At 49.7% G+C, this 17,149-nt stretch overlaps 1 protein-coding gene across 1 annotated transcript in view; it reads left to right on the top strand.

Moving 5' to 3' along the window:
• Positions 1-16,764, top strand: part of LOC138261005 (chemokine-like protein TAFA-1) — a 232,744-nt gene extending 215,980 nt beyond the window's left edge. Inside the window, exons 4-5 of the mRNA XM_069209596.1 lie at positions 2,784-2,908; positions 11,298-16,764. Of these exons, the coding sequence (XP_069065697.1) occupies positions 2,784-2,908; positions 11,298-11,315 (143 nt within the window). The 3' untranslated portion in view covers positions 11,316-16,764. The remainder of the gene's footprint in view (positions 1-2,783; positions 2,909-11,297) is intronic.
• Positions 16,765-17,149: the final 385 nt, after the last annotated feature.

Genomic DNA, 17,149 nt, shown 5'->3' with positions numbered 1-17,149 from the left:
AAGAGAGAGTCCCTGCACCTAATAACATATACCTACCGCAGAGTGACATCTTCCCACCCTAAGAGACAGCCCCCTGCAAGTGTTAACGTGTACACGGAGCAGAGCGTCTTCTCTTGCAAAGAATCTCCAGGTGCCTGACATTGCACTATAGCCCAGGGTGGGTTGGTTTCCATGGGTTGCCGCACACATGACCACCCTTCACCTATGCACTGATGAACAGCACAGAGACATCCCTTGCACACACACCCAGGCCTCCCTCTCTGAGCTCAGTCTAGGGCTGGACTGGTGACCCGGGGCTGCTGCACACATGCATCCTGTCACCCCTTCACCCAGAGAGTGAGGAACAGCACAGTCACCTCCCTTGCACACACGAGGCCTGTGATCGTAGGGTGACCACCCGTCCTTTCACAGACTGCCCGTAATTTGGCATTTGTCCCTAATTTTAGCCTTTCACCAGAGGACGGCAGGGCGAAATTACGGGCAGATTAGTTTCCCCAGTTGGAGTGAAAGGCAGGGGGTCTTCTGTGCTCAGAGGGAGGGAGGGGCAGACAGAACAGAAACAGATCTTCTTGCCAGGGTGTCTCCTTCCCCTAAAAAAATACAAATGTGGGCAACTGGTAAATCGACAAATGTAAAGGGGCTTGAAAACCTGCATCCACTTTAACCAAAAGGAGTCCCTTGAAGCTTTCTGAAGGCAAAGATATTTTCTTTTAGAGAGGTACTGCAATGGTGTTCCAAGGTGATGTGTGGTTTTAATGGAGTGTTATAAAAAATGTTAGTACTAGGTATAAACCGTATATTATTCAAATCTGTATTTGAGAAGGATTTTTTTTTTATTTAACCAAAAAGTATTTGCGCATTTTGTAGCAGCCTATATATGATGTAATGGTTTTTATATAGCGCTCACTATCCCTGACTAGGCATCAAATGCATGTTTAAAATAAGGACTTACACATTCACAGTTCTTTCAGGGGCCTCGGTACTTCATAGTATTAACAAACATTGGCAAAGCCAATAGGTCTAGTTTACGCAAGAGTTATTGGCTTTGCCAATTTGTTTTAGCCATGTATACACCAGAGTGGCTGCTGTTCATGGCTAAACGTTAGTGGCATAGTGGTGTGGAGTGGAGTAGAGCGGCATAGGAGCAGTGGCAGAGAGCCCTGTAGTGCAGGGTACAGTGCAGTTGTTTAGAGTGCATTGGTGTAGAGTGCAGTGGATTAGAGAGCAGTGGCATCGGACAGAGTAGAGTGGCAGAGAGTGCAGTGGAGTAGAGTGGCAGAGAGTGCAGTAGTGTAGAGTGGTGCAGTGGCATAGAGTGCAGAGAAGGCTTGTGTGGCAGAGAGTGCAGTGGCATAGTGTAGATTGGTGCAGGGCAGAGTAAAGTATAGTGGTGTAGAGTGCAGTCGCGTAGAGTGGAGTGATGCAGAGTAGAGTGGCATATAGTACAGTGGCTAGAATGCAGTAGTACGTAGATTGGTGTACAGTACAGTGGCGGAGAATGCAATGTTGCAGAGTGGAGTATCAGTGCAGTGATGTAGAATGGAGTAGAGTGGCACAGAGAGCAGTGGAGTAGAGTGGCATACAATAGAGTGGCAACGAGTGCAGTAGTGTAGAGTGGTGCAGTGGCATAGAGTGCAGAGTAGACTCATGTGGCAGAGAGTGCAGTGGTGTAGTGTAGAGTGGTGCAGTGCAAAGTAGAGTATAGTGCTGTAGAGTGCAGTCGCGTAGAGTGCAGTGAAGCAGAGAAGAGTCGCATAGAGTGCAGTGGCATTGAGTGCAGTAGTACAGAGTAGATTGGTGTACAGTACAGTGGCGGAGAGTGCAATGTTGCAGAGTAGAGTTCAGTGCAGTGATGTAGAGTGGAGTACAGGGGCACAGAGAGCAGTGGCGTAGAGTACAGTGGTGCAGAGTAGAGGGCAGTGGTGTACAGTGCAGTTGTTTAGAGTGTATTGGCACAGAGTGCAGTGGCATAGAGTGGCATGGGGCAGAGTAGCATAGAGTGCAGTGGAGTAGAATGGCATACAATAGAGTGGCAGAGAGTGCAGTAATGCAGAGTGGTGCAGTGTCATAGAGTGCAGAGTAGACTCATGTGAGATAAATGTATAGTCCCAGACATACACTCTAATGCTGTAAGACTACAGACAAGTTGTGGGTACCTCAGATCCTAACATTAGGTGTGAGACTGTCGCCCACACCATCTGCCCTGCCTCTTTAATTTTTTTTAGGTTGAAAGTCAATGGGTGGTTAAGCTAAGCCAGATGATTTTGTTCAATTTGTTTAAAGGTTAATTACCATAATGTTTCCCAAACTATTGTCCAGGGGCTTTAAAATGTTCAGAAACATAATAAAAAAATTGCTGTTACTTTCTCTTCAAGAAAGATTGGGTAGATTTGGGTGGGGGTGATGGCCTTGCCACAGTACTGAAGGGCATTCATTTAATACTGAACAAGGACGTAATGTGACACCTGAATGTAGCACACCAGGAGGCAATCACAAAAGACCCCAGTGAATAAATAGTGCTATGTTAAAAAAAAGAGTAAATAAATGCACTGACAACATAGTGCGGCATGGCCTCTCTTGCGTGTGTCTGTAAAACTGACGTTTGTTCTTGAATTTTTGTCCTGAATTTTGACCCTTTGTCCTGAATTTTTTAACTGAATTTTGAACCTTTGTCCAGAATTTTTTACAGTCCTGTCCAGAATTTGCCTCAATGCCAGGTGGTCACCCTATGTGATCGGCAGGGGCCTGCACTAGTAACCGCCCCCTCTCTTCTCTCTCCCCAGCCTCCATCGTGACCGGGAAGTGGTGGTGTGAGATGGAGCCCTGCCTAGAAGGGGAGGAGTGCAAAACCCTGCCGGATAACTCGGGCTGGATGTGTTTTCAGGGCAACCGGGTGAAAACCACGAAGGTAAGGGCGTCTCTGGAAATGTTTCATGTGGTTCTGGGAGGGACATCTTAAGGATTTTGAGGGCAAAACGTTTTTCGGGGGGGCCTGTTCGCAACTGCTTGAATTAATGATCCAGTTTCAGCTCTTTCATGCCTGTTTGGCCAGGTCAGTGACAGGGCACAGGCACACTGGTCCAAATTCTAAATGTGTTTACATGTAATATTCAGCGACAGTGATGTGTGTTTTCAATATTGTAACACGGCCGCAGCTCACTAATATTACTGCAAATAATGTCTGTGACACCCTCCCATTTCTCATGTGAGGTCCAGTTTTGATATAACATTTTTATGCATATCACATGAAAAATAAACATAACATTTCTCTGCAAAATGTCTGTAATAGACTTTCACACATCACCCACATTAAAATAAATGAAAGGAAAGCCGTATTTAAAACAATCTGTTTAAGAATTATTCAGAGTCAACAGGGCAAGACTGCAGAAGAGAGCTAGCTCTCTGAGGGCCCCCCCTGAAGTGCTGCGGCCCTGGGCCAGAGACCACTTTGCCATCCTTAAAATGTCTCTGGTTCTGCTGCATTGGCAGCTGCAGAGATTGGGCCGCACAGAGGCTTTGTCACTGCCCGCTACAGCAGTCACTGGTGGTTCCAGTACTGGGACCCAAAACACAGCTCTGCCAGTACGCTTCAACCATGACCCCGAGACACTGAGTATTCCAGTACTGGGACCCAAAACACAGCTCTGACAGTGCACCTCAACCCTGACCCCCAGCAGACACTGAGTATTCCAGTACTGGGACCCAAAACACAGCTCTGACAGTGCGCCTCAACCCTGACCCCCAGCAGATACTGAGTATTCCAGTACTGGGACCCCAAAACACAGCTCTGACAGTGCGCCTCAATCCTGACCCCCACCAGACACTGAGTATTCCAGTACTGGGACCCCAAAACACAGCTCTGACAGTGCGCCTTAACCCTGACCCCCACCAGACACTGAGTATTCCAGTACTGGGACCCCAAAACACAGCTCTGACAGTGCGCCTCAATCCTGACCCCCACCAGACACTGAGTATTCCAGTTCTGGGACCCAAAACACAGCTCTGACAGTGCGCCTCAACCCTGACCCCCAGCAGATACTGAGTATTCCAGTACTGGGACACAAAACACAGCTCTGCCAGTGCGCCTCAACCATGACCCTGAGACACTGAGTATTCCAGTACTGGGACCCAAAAACACAGCTCTAACAGTACGCTTCAACCATGACCCGAGACACTGAGTATTCCAGTACTGGGACCCAAAACACAGCTCTAACAGTGCGCCTCAACCCTTACCCCCACCAGACACTGAGTATTCCAGTACTGGGACACAAAACACAACTCTGACAGTGCGCCTCAACCCTGACCCCCACCAGACACTGAGTATTCCAGTACTGGGACACAAAACACAGCTCTGACAGTACGCTTCAACCATGACCCCGACACACTGAGTATTCCAGTACTGGGACCCAAAACACAGTTCTGTCAGTGCGCCTCAACCCTGACCCCCACCAGACACTGAGTATTCCAGTACTGGGACACAAAACACAGCTCTGACAGTGCAGTTCTATCCTGACCCCCACCAGACAACAGATATTCCAGTACTGGGACCCAAAACACAGCTCTGCCAGTACGCTTCTATCCTGACACCCTCCCACCCCCAGCCCCCGACACCACCACCAGACACTAAGTATTCCAGTACTGGGACCCAAAACACAGCTCTGACAGTGCAGTTTTATCCTGACCCCCACCAGACAACAGATATTCCAGTACTGGGACCCAAAACAAAGCTCTGCCAGTACGCTTCTATCCTGACCCCCACCAGACACTGAGTATTCCAGTACTGGGACCCCCAAACACAGCTCTGTCAGTGCGCCTCAACCCTGACCCCCACCAGACACTGAGTATTCCAGTACTGGGACCCAAAACACAGCTCTGACAGTGCAGTTCTATCCTGACCCCCACCAGACAACAGATATTCCAGTACTGGGACCCAAAACACAGCTCTGCCAGTACGCTTCTATCCTGACCCCCACCAGACACTGAGTATTCCAGTACTGGGACCCCAAAACACAGCTCTGCCAGTGCGCTTCTATCCTGACCCCACCAGTCACTGAGTTTTCTAGTACTGGGACCCAAAGCACAGTTCTGACAGTGCACCTCAACCCGGACCTCACCAGACAACGGATATTCCAGTACTGGGACCCCAAAACACAGCTCTGACAGTGTGTCTCAACCCTGACCTCCCCCCAACCCACTAGGCACTGAGTATTCCAGTACTGGGACTAAAAACACAGCTCTGCAGTGCACTTCTATCCTGACCCGCACAAGAATACGGATAGTCCAGTAATGGGACTCGAAAACACAGCTCCGCTAGTGCACTTCTATCTTGACCCCCACCAGACAACGGATATTCCAGTACTGGGACCCCAATTCATAGCTCTGCCAGTGCATTTGTATCTTGCCCCCCACCAGACAAAGTGCGCCTCAGTCCTGTCCTGCAGCAGGTCCTGCTACGCGCTGTCACCCACAGACTGCTCAGTCAGTGCACCTCAGTCCTGCTATGTGCAGTGCGCCTCAGTCCTGCTACGCGCTGTCACCCACAGACTGCTCAGGCAGTGCTCCTCAGTCCTGCTACGCGCTGTCACCCACAGACTGCTCAGGCAGTGCGTCTCAGTCCTGCTATGCGCTGCCACCCACAGACTGCTCAGGCAGTGCTCCTCAGTCCTGCTATGCGCTGTCACCCATAGACTGCTCAGTCAGTGCACCTCAGTCCTGCTATGCGCTGTCAGGCAGTGCACCTCAGTCCTGCTATGCGCTGTCAGGCAGTGCACCTCAGTCCTGCTATGCGCTGTCACCCACAGGCTGCTCAGGCAGTGCACCTCAGTCCTGCTATGCGCTGTCACCCACAGGCTGCTCAGTCAGTGCACCTCAGTCCTGCTATGCGCTGCCACCCACAGACTGCTCAGTCAGTGCTCCTCAGTCCTGCTACGCGCTGTCACCCACAGACTGCTCAGTCAGTGCACCCCAGGTCCTGCTATGCGCAGTCACCCATAGACTGCTCAGTCAGTGCACCTCAGTCCTGCTATGCGCTGTCAGGCAGTGCTCCTCAGTCCTGCTATGCGCTGTCACCCACAGACTGCTCAGGCAGTGCACCTCAGTCCTGCTATGTGCAGTGCGTCTCAGTCCTGCTACGCGCTGTCACCCACAGACTGCTCAGGCAGTGCACCTCAGTCCTGCTATGCGCTGTCAGGCAGTGCTCCTCAGTCCTGCTATGCGCTGTCACCCACAGACTGCTCAGGCAGTGCTCCTCAGTCCTGCTACGCGCTGTCACCCACAGACTGCTCAGGCAGTGCTCCTCAGTCCTGCTACGCGCTGTCACCCACAGAATGCTCAGGCAGTGCGCCTCAGTCTTGCTACGCGCTGTCACCCACAGACTGCTCAGGCAGTGCGCTGTCACCCACAGACTGCTCAGGCAGTGCGTCTCAGTCCTGCTACGCGCTGTCACCCACAGACTGCTCAGGCAGTGCGTCTCAGTCCTGCTACGCGCTGTCACCCACAGACTGCTCAGGCAGTGCGCCTCAGTCCACAGACTGCTCAGGCAGTGCGCTGTCACCCACAGACTGCTCAGGCAGTGCTCCCCAGGTCCTGCTACGCGCTGTCACCCACAGACTGCTCAGGCAGTGCGCTGTCACCCACAGACTGCTCAGGCAGTGCGTCTCAGTCCTGCTACGCGCTGTCACCCACAGACTGCTCAGGCAGTGCGCCTCAGTCCTGCTACGCGATGTCACCCACAGACTGCTCAGGCAGTGCTTCTCAGTCCTGCTACGCGCTGTCACCCGCAGGCTGCTCAGGCAGTGCGTCTCAGTCCTGCTACGCGCTGTCACCCGCAGACTGCTCAGGCAGTGCTCCTCAGTCCTGCTACGCGCTGTCACCCACAGACTGCTCAGGCAGTGCTCCTCAGTCCTGCTACGCGCTGTCACCCACAGACTGCTCAGGCAGTGCACCTCAGTCCTGCTACGCGCTGTCACCCACAGACTGCTCAGGCAGTGCGTCTCAGTCCTGCTACGCGCTGTCACCCACAGACTGCTCAGGCAGTGCTCCTCAGTCCTGCTACGCGCTGTCACCCACAGACTGCTCAGGCAGTGCTCCTCAGTCCTGCTACGTGCTGTCACCCACAGACTGCTCAGGCAGAGCGCCTCAGTCCTGCTACGCGCTGTCACCCACAGACTGCTCAGGCAGTGCGCTGTCACCCACAGACTGCTCAGGCAGTGCGTCTCAGTCCTGCTACGCGCTGTCACCCACAGACTGCTCAGGCAGTGCGTCTCAGTCCTGCTACGCGCTGTCACCCACAGACTGCTCAGGCAGTGCGCCTCAGTCCTGCTACGCGCTGTCACCCACAGACTGCTCAGGCAGTGCGCTGTCACCCACAGACTGCTCAGGCAGTGCTCCCCAGGTCCTGCTACGCGCTGTCACCCACAGACTGCTCAGGCAGTGCGCTGTCACCCACAGACTGCTCAGGCAGTGCGTCTCAGTCCTGCTACGCGCTGTCACCCACAGACTGCTCAGGCAGTGCGCCTCAGTCCTGCTACGCGATGTCACCCACAGACTGCTCAGGCAGTGCTTCTCAGTCCTGCTACGCGCTGTCACCCGCAGACTGCTCAGGCAGTGCGTCTCAGTCCTGCTACGCGCTGTCACCCGCAGACTGCTCAGGCAGTGCTCCTCAGTCCTGCTACGCGCTGTCACCCACAGACTGCTCAGGCAGTGCTCCTCAGTCCTGCTACGCGCTGTCACCCACAGACTGCTCAGGCAGTGCACCTCAGTCCTGCTACGCGCTGTCACCCACAGACTGCTCAGGCAGTGCGTCTCAGTCCTGCTACGCGCTGTCACCCACAGACTGCTCAGGCAGTGCTCCTCAGTCCTGCTACGCGCTGTCACCCACAGACTGCTCAGGCAGTGCTCCTCAGTCCTGCTACGCGCTGTCACCCACAGACTGCTCAGGCAGAGCGCCTCAGTCCTGCTACGCGCTGTCACCCACAGACTGCTCAGGCAGTGCTCCTCAGTCCTGCTACGCGCTGTCACCCACAGACTGCTCAGGCAGAGCGCCTCAGTCCTGCTACGCGCTGTCACCCACAGACTGCTCAGGCAGTGCTCCTCAGTCCTGCTACGCGCTGTCACCCACAGACTGCTCAGGCAGTGCGCCTCAGTCCTGCTACGCGCTGTCACCCACAGACTGCTCAGGCAGTGCTCCTCAGTCCTGCTACGCGCTGTCACCCACAGACTGCTCAGGCAGAGCACCTCAGTCCTGCTACGCGCTGTCACCCACAGACTGCTCAGGCAGTGCTCCTCAGTCCTGCTACGCGCTGTCACCCACAGACTGCTCAGGCAGTGCACCTCAGTCCTGCTACGCGATGTCACCCACAGACTGCTCAGGCAGTGCTCCTCAGTCCTGCTACGCGATGTCACCCACAGACTGCTCAGGCAGTGCTCCTCAGTCCTGCTACGCGCTGTCACCCACAGACTGCTCAGGCAGTGCTCCTCAGTCCTGCTACGCGCTGTCACCCACAGACTGCTCAGGCAGTGCGCCCTAGGTCCTGCTACGGGCTGTCACCCACAGACTGCTCCGGCAGTGCTCCTCAGTCCTGCTACGCGCTGTCACCCACAGACTGCTCAGGCAGTGAGCCCCAGGTCCTGCTACGCGCTGTCACCCACAGACTGCTCAGTCAGTGCTCCTAAGTCCTGCTACGCGATGTCACCCACAGACTGCTCAGGCAGTGCGCCCTAGGTCCTGCTACGCGCTGTCACCCACAGACTGCTCAGGCAGTGCTCCTCAGTCCTGCTACGCGCTGTCACCCACAGACTGCTCAGGCAGTGCGCCCTAGGTCCTGCTACGCACTGTCACCCACAGACTGCTCAGGCAGTGCACCTCAGTCCTGCTACGCGCTGTCACCCATAGACTGCTCAGGCAGTGCGCTGTCACCCACAGACTGCTCAGTCAGTGCACCTCATGTCTGTGATTACTTTTTCATAAAGAATTTTTTTTAATGCAGCAGTTTTCCTGGAAGGAAAATGGGGTGCATTTCAAAAATTAAAATGAAATGTTTAAGTTTAATATTTTAAGAGTAAACAGTGGTGGGTGGGACCATCGCCTTCTCTTAAAAAATATTTGTTTGAACATTCACAAAGTGGAATTCCCATTTGGAAATGGTGACCGCCTTCTTCGAGGTGTTGGTAAAATACGAATGTTTTGCAACCCTAATTCAGTCACAAAACATTCATGCATACCACTGTGATTCTGTATTGGGAAAGGGCGCCCTAAACATGCTCCCCACAAATACCGAATCGCTTAACCAAATTGCAATTCGGTAACAAGTTACTGAATCGTAATTTGGAATTTGTATGTACTAAAATACTACACTACAGTCCCAAACAGGCTGATTCAGCGAATCGACCCATTTGCGACCAGAAATTGTTTTTGTACATATGGTCACAGTTTGTATAAGAGTACTGTCTGTCTGTAAAGTACTGCAGTATTGTTATTATAGATACTGTGGTGTTTCTGTCTGTAAAGCGTTTGAGATAGTTTATATGGAAGGAGTATTATATCCGTAAAGCGATAAAGTGCTTTGGCACATGGTTTTTATCAAGGGTACTGTCTGTAAAGTGCTTTACTGTTGTTTGGATACATAGTGGGGCACTTCTGCCTGTAAAGATAGTATGTATGGAAGGTATATTATCTCAATAAAGTATTTTTGAAACAGTTTGTAGTAACATTACTGTGCCTGTAAAGTTTGTAACGTATTTTGAGATCCTGGACATATATTTGGAGTGGTCTCTTTGTAAAGTGCTTTTGAGTAAAGTGAGTTTGAAAAGTACTTTGTGACACAGTTTACATGGATGGAGTTATGTAGCTGTAAAGTGCTTTGGTGTGCAGTTAGTTTGAAAAGTGCTTTGGCATACAGTTTAAATGGATGGGGTTGTGCCTCTTTTACATGCTTTGGGAGACACTTAGGGGGTCATTCTGACCCCGGCGGTCTCAGACCGCCGGGGCCAGGGTCGGCGGGAGCACCGCCGACAGACCGGCGGTGCCCCGCAGGGCATTCTGACCGCGGTGCTTTGGCCGCGGTCAGTGCAGGAAAACCGGCGGTCTCCCGCCGGTTTTCCGCTGCCCGTCAGAATCCTCCAAGGCGGCGCAGCATGCTGCGCCGCCTTGGGGATTCTGACACCCCCTACCGCCATCCTGTTCCTGGCGGTTCGCTCGCCAGGAACAGGATGGCGGTAGGGGGTGTCGCGGGGCCCGTAAGAGGGCCCGCTTGTATTTCACTGTCTGCATAGCAGCTTCATGGTGGGAAGGTCGTTTTCCCCTGGGCTGGCGGGTGGCCTTTTGAAGGCCGCCCGCCAGCCCAGGGGAAAACTCAAAATACCCGCCGCGGTCTTCCGACCGCGGTACGGTATTTTGGCGGCTCCCGCCGGGCGCGCAGTGACCGCGCCCGGCGGGAGTCAGAATGACCCCCTTAGTTTGCAAAGTGCCTTGGCATACAGTTTAGATCAACAGAGTTATGTCTCTATTCAGTGCCGTGGGAGACAGTTTTTGAAAGTGCTCTGGGACACAGTTAGTTGGAAAAGTGCTTTGGCAAACAGTTTTACATGGATGGGATTGGGAGCCTAGTAAGTGCTTGTGGACACAGCTTGAAAAGTGTTTTAGAAATACAGTTTAAAATGACAGTGTGAGGTATCAGCTTGTAAAGTGCTTTTATTTTGAAAAAAAATGGGGCAACCCAGTACCCTGGGACCTGGGTAAGTGAATAATATATAAAAAAAATGTTTTGGCACAGGGGGAAGGATATGAATTAACCTCCACGACAGTGGTTGTACCATAAAGAACTTTCTGTACCGGTGGGGTTTGTGAGTAATATATCACATTTATTGGAAACTTAAACTCAACAATTTAAAGTAAAGTAATCAAGGTGCTCCTGTATTACGGCGCAGTGTGAGTGAGTTATGTGTTAGTATAAGTGTTGCAGTGCTATTTACATGAAAACTAAAACCAAACTGTGGTTAAATGTATCAGGTCTCAGATACCTCAAAACATATGTAAAGTGCTTTTAGGTTGACTCTCCCTTGAATGTGCTGGGTTTCTGTACAGTGTGTTTGGATACGGTTGGTTCTATTGTCGGTGAAATGTTTCAGGGTACAGCTTGCATTCAAGTGTTCTGAAATGTACGGGGAACAGTTTTCTCTGGTGGTCCGGTCATTCTTTCGGTAAAGTGCGTAAGGGACAGTTTGCATGAAAGCCCTCTGCTTCCCTCTGTAAAGTCCTCTAACAAACGTATTGTGTCACATTCTTCCCCCCTCTGCAGATTCACCCGCGATATTGAGATTGCCACAGACCTCCTCCAGTCCTACTCAGGGAGACATCACTGGCTTTGCACACGTAGAAAGCTCTTCTGAACCCCACCTCGCTCTCACCACAACACTTGGAGAACAGAGGTCCCCCGGGGATGTGTACACAGAAGTGCCTTCCAACAGAACCAGCAATCCTGCCTACACAGAGCACTGAAGACGCTATGGACCTTCTAGGCTTCTCATGAGAGGGGTCATCGTTGGAGAGCATGGCCAATATTTTCTCTCCTTGACTGGTAGGAACTCTTCTCGAACCAGCCAGCGACTCCGGCATGTGACAAGACCCTTTTGCGACAGGGGCCTTCTGGCAGAAAGGGGTCTGCTGAGTTTGGCTCTAGACAAAGGGTTTTTTCTGCACTCTCACTTTGCACTGATTGGTCCAAACTGTACCTTGTCTCAGATGGGATTTTGCCTACTATACTTCCGGCTCACTGTTTGAGGGCTCTTTCAACGGGACTCTGACAATCCATACAGCTGCTCCTTCCTCTAACACTCAAGACTGGTTAAGAAGCCATAGACTTATTCACAAGCGACACACAAGTCAAGGAAGGCTTATTCACAAGTGTCACACAAGTCAAGGAAGGCTTATTCACAAGTGACACACAAGTCAAGGAAGACTTATTCACAAGTGATACACAAGTCAAGGAAGGTTTATTCACAAGTGACACACAAGTCAAGGAAGACTTATTCACAAGTGACATACAAGTCAAAGACTCCTTTCCTCTTTTTTGTGTTTTTCAACCTCTGTTTGAATTGGAGTCTCCTGTATGAAATAATTGTCTCACTGTACAGATCTATCGAAGAATGTAGTAAGTGGACAAGGCAAGAAGCCATGGGTTCCTTAGGCACACTTCAACATTCTCCAAGTTCATAGTTAAATCAAGACAGGGTCAAGTTCTTCAAAGTTCCTAGTTAAGTTTGGGTTGAATCACATTCTGTAAAGTTCCCTTCCATGTCCAGATAAGTCAAAGCACTTCAAAGTTCTGTGCAAGTCAATACGTGACCTAGTTCTTTACCATCTATTGGTAAGTGAACAATGAGTTAAGTTCTCTATAATTCATGGCCGGTCAAGACGTTTCTAAGTTCTTTAACATTTTTGGTTAAGTTATGGTTTGGGAAACTCCTCAGAAATGCCTGGTTAAGATGCAGCGAACGTCTTCCACATTCATGGAGAAGTTAAGAATAATTTAAGATCCCTATAGTTTATGGTTAGCCTTAGCATTGGTAAAGCAATATTAAGTTCATAGTTAAGTCAAAATTGTTCAAAGTTCAGAATTGAGTTAAAAAAGTATTAAGTTCTCTCAGGACCCTTGTTAAGGTCATGATTAAGTCATTTTTTAGTCGAGTTCTTTAAGGTTCATCACCAATTCAAGTTAAGATTTCGTTTTTTAAGGTCAGTGGTTAAGCCAAGTATTAGTCATTGCCTATCAACCTTGTGGTTAAATCGAGACAAAGACAAGTTCTTTGGAGTTCAGGGTTAAGTCAAGACATGCTGTAATTTCCCAATCTCTTATCAATGAGCGAAGATGCGTGATTCTCAAAGGTTTATGAAAAGCCAAGATTTGATGGGGGTCTCTTACGTTTTCGATTAGGCCAATGAATTGTAGGTTCTTGATTGTTCACAAAAAACACCATGGACTAGTTATGAACCGTGCCATATAGCTGAATGCAAAGCTTAAGGAGCACCCCCGCCAAACCTGCTATAATCTGTAAAAGATAGATTTATAAGTCATATTTTAGGATATGGTGGTCTGGTATAGAGTGCGACGCGACGAGACATGCAATGGTGAGTTCTCTTCGCTGAAGGACAATCATAACAGGTGTGGTGACTCTCAACCATCATTGCTTGTTCCAGTGAATAGATCCCAAGCGCAAGGTCAAGCCACTTATCGGAGAGTCTGTCATCTTCTCCTCTCACTGCCATCTTCAGCAAGATGCTGGGTCTTCTTGCTCAGAGTGAAGGCTCCTTTGGGACTACAAAAGTAAAACAATGCACAACTCATCAGACTGAAAGTGTGGGAGATCACATAGAATTGGCACTACGAACCACAGCGCTGGCGCCGTGAAGACACCACCTGCTGTCCTTCGAGTTCTTTTATTGTTCAGTGTTGATAAAATTGCTCCTGAAACGTCTTTGTGGTTCTTTAAAAGAAAAGGGTTTTTTTCAATTGAGGAAAGTGAATGTCTTTGTGGGTGGTACGCAGAGTGGTTAGAGTGAGGCGTCTGAGGGGCCAGTCGTGAGATGCAATATTGAGTTCCCGAATGAAAAGTCTGGTAAGAGAGTCATGGTGGTGGTGAAGCATATGGAGTGTTGAAAACTAAAAACTGAACTAGGAACTTGTTCAGTTGACGCACTGTGTGATTGTGGCCAGCTTGGGAGCACTGTGACGATATGAAGCCCTCACCACTCTGAAGCGTACCTAGGGTCTAACAGTGCCACTGTAAAAGTATGACATGCCAAAGGTTTTCAGCCAAAAATGTGTAGATTAGATGTGCCAGAGTTACTGATATCTATATATCTGTGCACATTATGGCAAAGCTGGCATCATCCTCATGAGGCGTGTGACACTTGTGCATGTGCCACAGATGCCCTGAGTTTTTCTCCATTTGCTTGCTGTTCTGAAAGCTCAATGGGACTTCATAACTATGGTGGAAACTACAGTTGACCATTAACAAATGTTTTCTGTTGCATCCGGGCATTGCAATTTATTTTTTGAACATGCATTTAACTCATATGGAAAATATCCCAGTGAAATCCAGTTGCAGCTTGGCAATGATAATTGGTGCCCAGAAGGGTCTGGCTTCAGTGTGTTATATTTAACCAGGGCAATCTACCTAGTTTGTTTTTTGGCTGCACATATTAGGGCTAGGGGTGGGCAGAGCTCACAGAGTTGAACTCTGTGGAATTCCACGGAGTTAGCTAAAAACTCTCTGGAATTACATGCAATTCCGTGTGCTGCGGAGTGCCACCATGTCCTACTGGCACCCTGGCCAGAATGCACCCTATCTCGGAAGCTTAGCGCTTCCGAGATCGGGCGCATTCAGGGCAGGGCCCTAGGCAGCGAAAGCTGCCGGCCTCTGACACAGCCCACCGGCCAGGAGCCTGCTGCTCTCAACCACATCTACACACTTCCCTTCACCAACTGCCCTCCGTCACAAACTTGCTACGGAGGGCCAAACACCCCCGTCTTGCACCAGCCTTGCAATCGCTTCCTCTGCACTTACTCACAGCCTCAGACCACCCTTTCTTTAGGGCCCAGCACTAGCAGCTGGCACTTACCCGGTCTCCAGCTCCCCCTGCTGGCCTCAGCAGTGTACCGCTTAACACCACTTCCTTTCCCAGTGACTCTGGGGAGATGGGCTATTTTCTGTGGAGCTCTAAAGGCAAGTTCCCTTATTTCGGAGCACAGACCCCCATCTCCCCTCCCTGTCACATATGCAATAATGTTCAGGCCCAGTGCCCCCTACCTCCCAGTGCCCCCTACCTCCCATGCCCATAGACGAGAGGCAAAGAGGACGGGGGCACTGGGCCTGGACATTATTGCATATGAGGTGGCGGGGGGGGGGGGTCTGTGCTGGGAAAAAAATGAATCTTTCATTCAGAGCTCCACGCAAAAGAACCTGTCTTCCCAGTCTCTCTGAGAAATGTTCAGGGACTCTGGAGAGACAGGTTCCTTTCCGTGGAGAAGTTTCCTTTTTTCTTAGCAAAATCTGGAGCTGAAATGGGTCTCACTAGAAACCAGGTGTAACTGGTCAAGTGGAATGAACAACTGGGAAAGGAAATAGGTGCAGGTGTTCTGCTGAAAGGCAGTTTTGCTATATGCATGGCATTTTTGTAGCATCCCACCTAAAATGAAAAGAATTCAATTATAAAACAACTCAACACTATTCAACTAAATTATGAACTAGTCCTATGAGCCACAATCCTAATGATACACTATTCACTTTAACCCTAAACCATAACTAAACATATTGTGAAACCTCACCGTAGCCTAACTGTAGTCATATGGTTACCTCTAGCGATAGGTGTAGCCCTAATCATATACCTTGCTCCTCAAGCCTGACCCCAAACTAATCCTGAAGCCATTCCAATATCCTGCCGTAACCCGAAACCTAACCATAGGCATTAACTTAACTCTAGCTGTGAGCCTGCACCGTACGTGATCAGTCTGAACCCTAACCCTGAAGCCACCCCAAAATCCAGTCCTAAACCTAACCCTGGATATAAGGTCAACTTTACCCATAACTCAAAATCTAGCCCTAACTCTAAATCCAACCCTAGACGTAAGCCTGAACATAACTGCAGACGTCAGCCTAACCAACGCATTTATTCTGCACCGTGCACTCTAACCATGAACTCTTTAAATCAGACGTGCTTTGCTACACATTCATTTCTACTGAACATTCTGTGCTTTAAATTAGGCATCAAGGGATTTAGAACAGCTCTCGTGGAGTTCCCTAAAACACTGGGTGGGATACAAACTGATAGACTACCTTCGAAGGATCACCCTCAGTGATGTTCGTGAGTACACAAGTATGGAGAAAACTACACACTACACATGCAATAGAAAAAGGTACATTCCACGCAACACTTAGCGCTACTTTCTCACTTCATGGATTAGAAGGAGTACTCAAAATAATGTCAGAATACAGAACACAAGGGTACAAGTTGGTCCATGATGGTTGGATCCATACCAGATTTTCGAGACATTCATGTGAGGTCAATTTCCCATGAATCTATAGTGCAAGCGATTATCTTGAAGATTGGATATGGATCTGACCTACCTTGTTTACCACTGATGAAGGTAAAATTAATTTACATGATTTGTGATTCTACTGAAGATGTGTAGTGGCGCCAGGTCTCTTGGCCAACACAGAACACCCTGGATCTAGGTGGGATCACCTTAGAAGTCGCTTTTTTGAGCCAAGCCAGATGTCTTCCAAAGGTGCTCAACAGTAACAAATGCATTCTGCCCTGTCTGGGCTCAGGGGATAGCTGCAGTGGACAGGAATAGAGTTGCAACTTAGCTCCATGTCAACTGGCAACATGTTGCTAGCCCTTCTTCTTGTGACCCTGTGACCTGGTAGCAGTAACCATGAGCTGATCGTTTCCTTCAGTGGGACAGACGCTTGCCCAAGGCCCGCCTTGTGACCCGGCATATGCTCACTTATGCCATGGGCGGCAGGAGACAACAGGTATGAAAAATCTTCCTTCCAAAGGAAGACTTTCTTTCCAGAGTGAGGGCTTTATTGCCAGGGTGTCTGGGTCTGAAAGAACAAGAAGTAACCACCGGTGACACTGCTTGGAAAGCGGTCCATCTGCATCATATCCTGGTATCTCACCTTTTTCAATTATAACACTGAGTGAAGAGGTTCAGCTACCTTCGACGTCACTTTTGCAGCATTTGTACATCAATAAAACTGTAAAAGAAAAAACGTACCCTTGTGATCTTGTCCTTACACGTACAAGGAAGGACTGATGTCACAGTGCTAAGAAAATTCACAAAAATCAAGTTTATTTCTCATGTGCACCTAAGGCAGTGGACTCAGCTTGGTTTAACGAAAGTTAGATGAATTCAGCTACAAAAAAAACAGTGTTTTGCACCAGCTAGTTAAAGGAGCATTATGTATGTTAAATAAACTGCTGTTTACCCTTGTGCGCGTGTGGCCATGCGCCTTGAAGCATCAGTGTGAAGAGGCAGATTTTGGCACTTTCACCCAGGGCGGCAAAAACTCTATAGCAGATCCTGAAAGCAACACAAGCGTGTGTGTTATGTTACCTACCGACCACAGACTAGTTCTACTTCTC

Source organism: Pleurodeles waltl, chromosome 10 (genome assembly GCF_031143425.1).
Source record: "Pleurodeles waltl isolate 20211129_DDA chromosome 10, aPleWal1.hap1.20221129, whole genome shotgun sequence".
Lineage (NCBI taxonomy): Eukaryota > Metazoa > Chordata > Amphibia > Caudata > Salamandridae > Pleurodeles > Pleurodeles waltl.
The sequence above is the reverse complement of the archived record's forward strand: the minus strand, read 5'-3'. Positions and strand labels throughout refer to the sequence as shown.